Source organism: Sabethes cyaneus, chromosome 1 (genome assembly GCF_943734655.1).
Source record: "Sabethes cyaneus chromosome 1, idSabCyanKW18_F2, whole genome shotgun sequence".
Taxonomy (NCBI): Eukaryota; Metazoa; Arthropoda; class Insecta; order Diptera; family Culicidae; genus Sabethes; species Sabethes cyaneus.
In genome coordinates this window covers 9,804,693-9,807,961 of record NC_071353.1, presented here as the reverse complement: position 1 = coordinate 9,807,961, position 3,269 = coordinate 9,804,693, and the positions used below count along the sequence as shown (strand labels likewise).

General features: G+C 42.8%; 1 protein-coding gene across 1 annotated transcript; it reads right to left on the bottom strand.

Annotated features, from left to right (window-relative positions):
* Positions 1-1,082: 1,082 nt before the first annotated feature.
* LOC128738713 (small glutamine-rich tetratricopeptide repeat-containing protein beta-like) lies at positions 1,083-3,043 on the bottom strand. The gene is made up of 2 exons (XM_053834041.1): positions 2,127-3,043; positions 1,083-2,055 (listed from the first exon to the last, which is right to left on the bottom strand). Exons 1-2 carry the CDS (start codon positions 2,891-2,893, stop codon positions 1,812-1,814), a joined length of 1,011 nt encoding a protein of 336 aa, XP_053690016.1. The 5' UTR covers positions 2,894-3,043; the 3' UTR covers positions 1,083-1,811.
* Positions 3,044-3,269: the final 226 nt, after the last annotated feature.

Genomic DNA, 3,269 nt, shown 5'->3' with positions numbered 1-3,269 from the left:
AGAGTGAGTTTATGAACTGTCAAGAGTGCTTTATGGGGGTCATATAGGATTCAGCATGAAGAAAGGGTAATGAGGGGTTTGAGAGTAAACCCATGCAAAAGGATCTAGGAAACAGAACAGCTACCGGAGGAGTGAAAGAGGGGGCAATATGTCCAATATACAAGAAGGACGTCAAGTTGCAATGTGAGAACTGTCGAGCGATCACCCTTCTCAACGTCACCTATAAAGCGCTTTCTCAGATCACCTCTCGCAGATAGCAAGTAGAATCGTGGGAAGTTATTAAGCCGGTTTTGTGGACGGACGATAGACAATGGGCCAAACAAATCTAACCGATTTATCTGTTTCGTTGACGACGTGGACCTTGTCGAAAGGACGTTCCAGGCGGTTGCTGAGCAGTATAACAAGCTGAAACGTGAAGCAGTGAAAGTGAACACGTGTAATACCGAGTACCTGTTAGCAGGAGGAATTAGGCGCGATCGAGCTCGCATAGGCATCAATAGTGTGGTAGTCGACGTCGAAGAGTTTAAGGTGGTAGACGAATTTGTATAGCTCGGGTCGATGACAACGTCGGATAACAACTGCAGTAGAGAAATACGCAATGCTTACTACGGACTCCACAAGACCCTGAGGTTTGGTAAACTCCATCCTTGTACCAAATGTATCATGTACAAAACGCTAATAAGACTGGTAGTCCACTAGAGGCATGAAACGTGGACAATGCTCGACGAAGACTTGGAAGCACAGGCAGTTTTTGTACGTCGTATGTTTAGAACCATCTTTGGCTTGGTATGTCAGAACGGAGAACGGAAAAGGATGAACCACGTGCTGTTATTTTGTTGACTACAATTTTTAGATTATTTTCACGATGGTAAGTTCGTCTAACATATTTGTCAATATCTGAAACAAATCATTAAATTCAAGGACCGTTTTCATGAAGCTGCTAATTAAAATCTTTAATAGGTTCCAAAAAAGAAGTAAAATGTTCGCATAAGCAATAATGACGTTTGCTTTGAATGGGAGGTAAAATCAGAACTTTTTCAATTTCATTAGGAATAATGCACTCAACACAACACAATCTGGCTAGATTAGTTTGATTTATTGGTTGCTCTTATTATGTTTCAACGTAATTAATGGTGTATTATAGTCTTATAGTCGTAAAATATCCGTCCAACGTGGTGGTGTCTGTCTTCACTGTGCATGGTCTTCAGTAGCAGTTTTCAAGTTTTTCAATATTTAAATATAAACGTTGAAGGTACTAGGAATAAGTTATATGAAGAGCAACATGTGAAAAGGGCCTACATCCGAAATGAAAACAATCTAAGTGAGAGTTGATACGTGACGACCAATATTTCAGTAGGACCGAAGTCCAACATGTAAACAAATCGAGTGAGGGTTCTTTTTTGCTGGGCCTCCAAACAAAAAGAAACCCTCACTCCGTTTGTTTGGGCCCTATTGAAGTGTTGATCGTCACTTTTCTATGTTAGTCTAGCAAAAAAAGCTCTCACTCAGTTTGTTAACAGTTTGGACTTAATGGGCCAAACAGAATGCTGCGTCAACGCGTCCATCAGCATTATTCAGACAGTTTTCCCATGGGTTTACTGTCAAATTGACGCTGACGGATGCGTTGACGCAGCATTCTGTTAGGCCCTTTTCACATGGGATATTTTAGTCTATAGGCTCTATAATTATCTGCAACGCCTAAATCGGTTTGCCAAATGCAGTCAATTGTATCTGCTACCATCGAATTCGTTACTCAAACGTTACTCAAAATAGAACAGGTCTGAATAATTTTTCACGTTGATAAATAATTACTAATTTCCCGACGGTGGAGGCTGCGGTTGATTATCTCCGTTGCCGTTGTCGTTGCCGCGATCATTCGTGCCATTCTCCTCCGGATTCGGGGCAGCACCCGGTGGCATTCCACCACCACCCTGCCCTATCTGACGGATCACGTTCGCAAGCACATCTGGATTTTGGTTGCTCATTTGTACAGCCAACTGTCGGCCGGTTTCCAGCAGGGCATCAAGATTATTCATGCCACTCAGCTGACCCAACCTAGAAATTCATCGAATCATTAAACAGTGTTAAGCCAGTATCAGTACAAAAAAAATTCAACCAATACTTACATAGACTGAATTGCCGGATCGTACATCATCCTAGTAGCCATGTTGACAAGCGTCGGATTATTGAGAGCCGCAGCTAAATCGATTCCAGCTAGATCAGCGGCACCACCCAGTTCCGGACGAGCTCCGGCAGCAGCGGGTGCTGCTCGTATTTCCTGTAACCGCTGTTGTGTAACGTTCATATTGTTCTTGTAGTCCTCATTGTTCGGATCGATTCGGAGCGCATTTTGATAAGCTTCTAGTGCTTGCTCATGCTTGTTCATCTTGGAATAGGCCAACCCCAATCGACCGAATGCTTTGCTATAGTTCGGATCGTACCGTAGTGACATTCGGCAATCATTTGCAGCTCGCTGGTAGTCTCCCATCCGATTATAAGCCGCAGCACGATTACAATAAAACACCGGATTGGTAGCATCCAAACTGATGGCCTTACTATACATATTTAGTGCTTCCTGGAACTTTTCCTCTTTCATAAGCCGGTTGCCTTCATTCTTCATATTCTCCGCTTCTTGCTTCCTCTCTGGTGTCACGTTGGTAAAGGCGCTCCGGTATACCTCGAATAGGTCTATATGGTTCAGCGGATTCTCCCGGTCTTCTGCATCACCGGCCGCCTGCTGTTCTTCCGGAGCAATTTCGTAAACATTTTCCAAGCACTGAATTGCCACCTCCAGACTTTCCCGGGAATCGGAACTAAAATTCGGCTGCTCCCGTTGGCTGTTCAGAAAACGTATGAACGAGCGTACAAAGAATTTTGCCTCGATGTCACTCATAGCTAATTTACTGTTAGCTGTTTTACAATTAGTCAGATGATTCAAACGATACAACACTTGAAAGACAAAAAATAGCACCGGATGATTAATTTGACACGATTCGATCGACACGGCTGACGCGAAAGATGAAGATTCCGTACAGATAGAGCGATGGCTCCTTCCAATTTAAGAAAAAAGAATTATCATCAGATAATAAAAGGGAATACTTTTCAGGGGTGCCAAGATGATTGCAAGACACCGGGATTCCGGGATTTTGTAGTTTTGCACCGGCACGAAGTTCGATTTGACGTTACAAATTTATACTTTTTTCACAATGGCGTAAAATTTGTATGTTTCTTATTTTAGTTCATAAAGATTCCGGTGGACGAAAAACTTT

Coding starts and splice junctions, on each gene's coding strand:
- LOC128738713 (XM_053834041.1), bottom strand. CDS start 2,893: ATGAGTGACATCGAGGCAAAATTCTTTGTACGCTCGTTCATACGTTTT. Junction 2,056..2,126: donor GATCCGGCAATTCAGTCTAT/GTAAGTATTGGT, acceptor ATGAATTTCTAG/GTTGGGTCAGCTGAGTGGCA.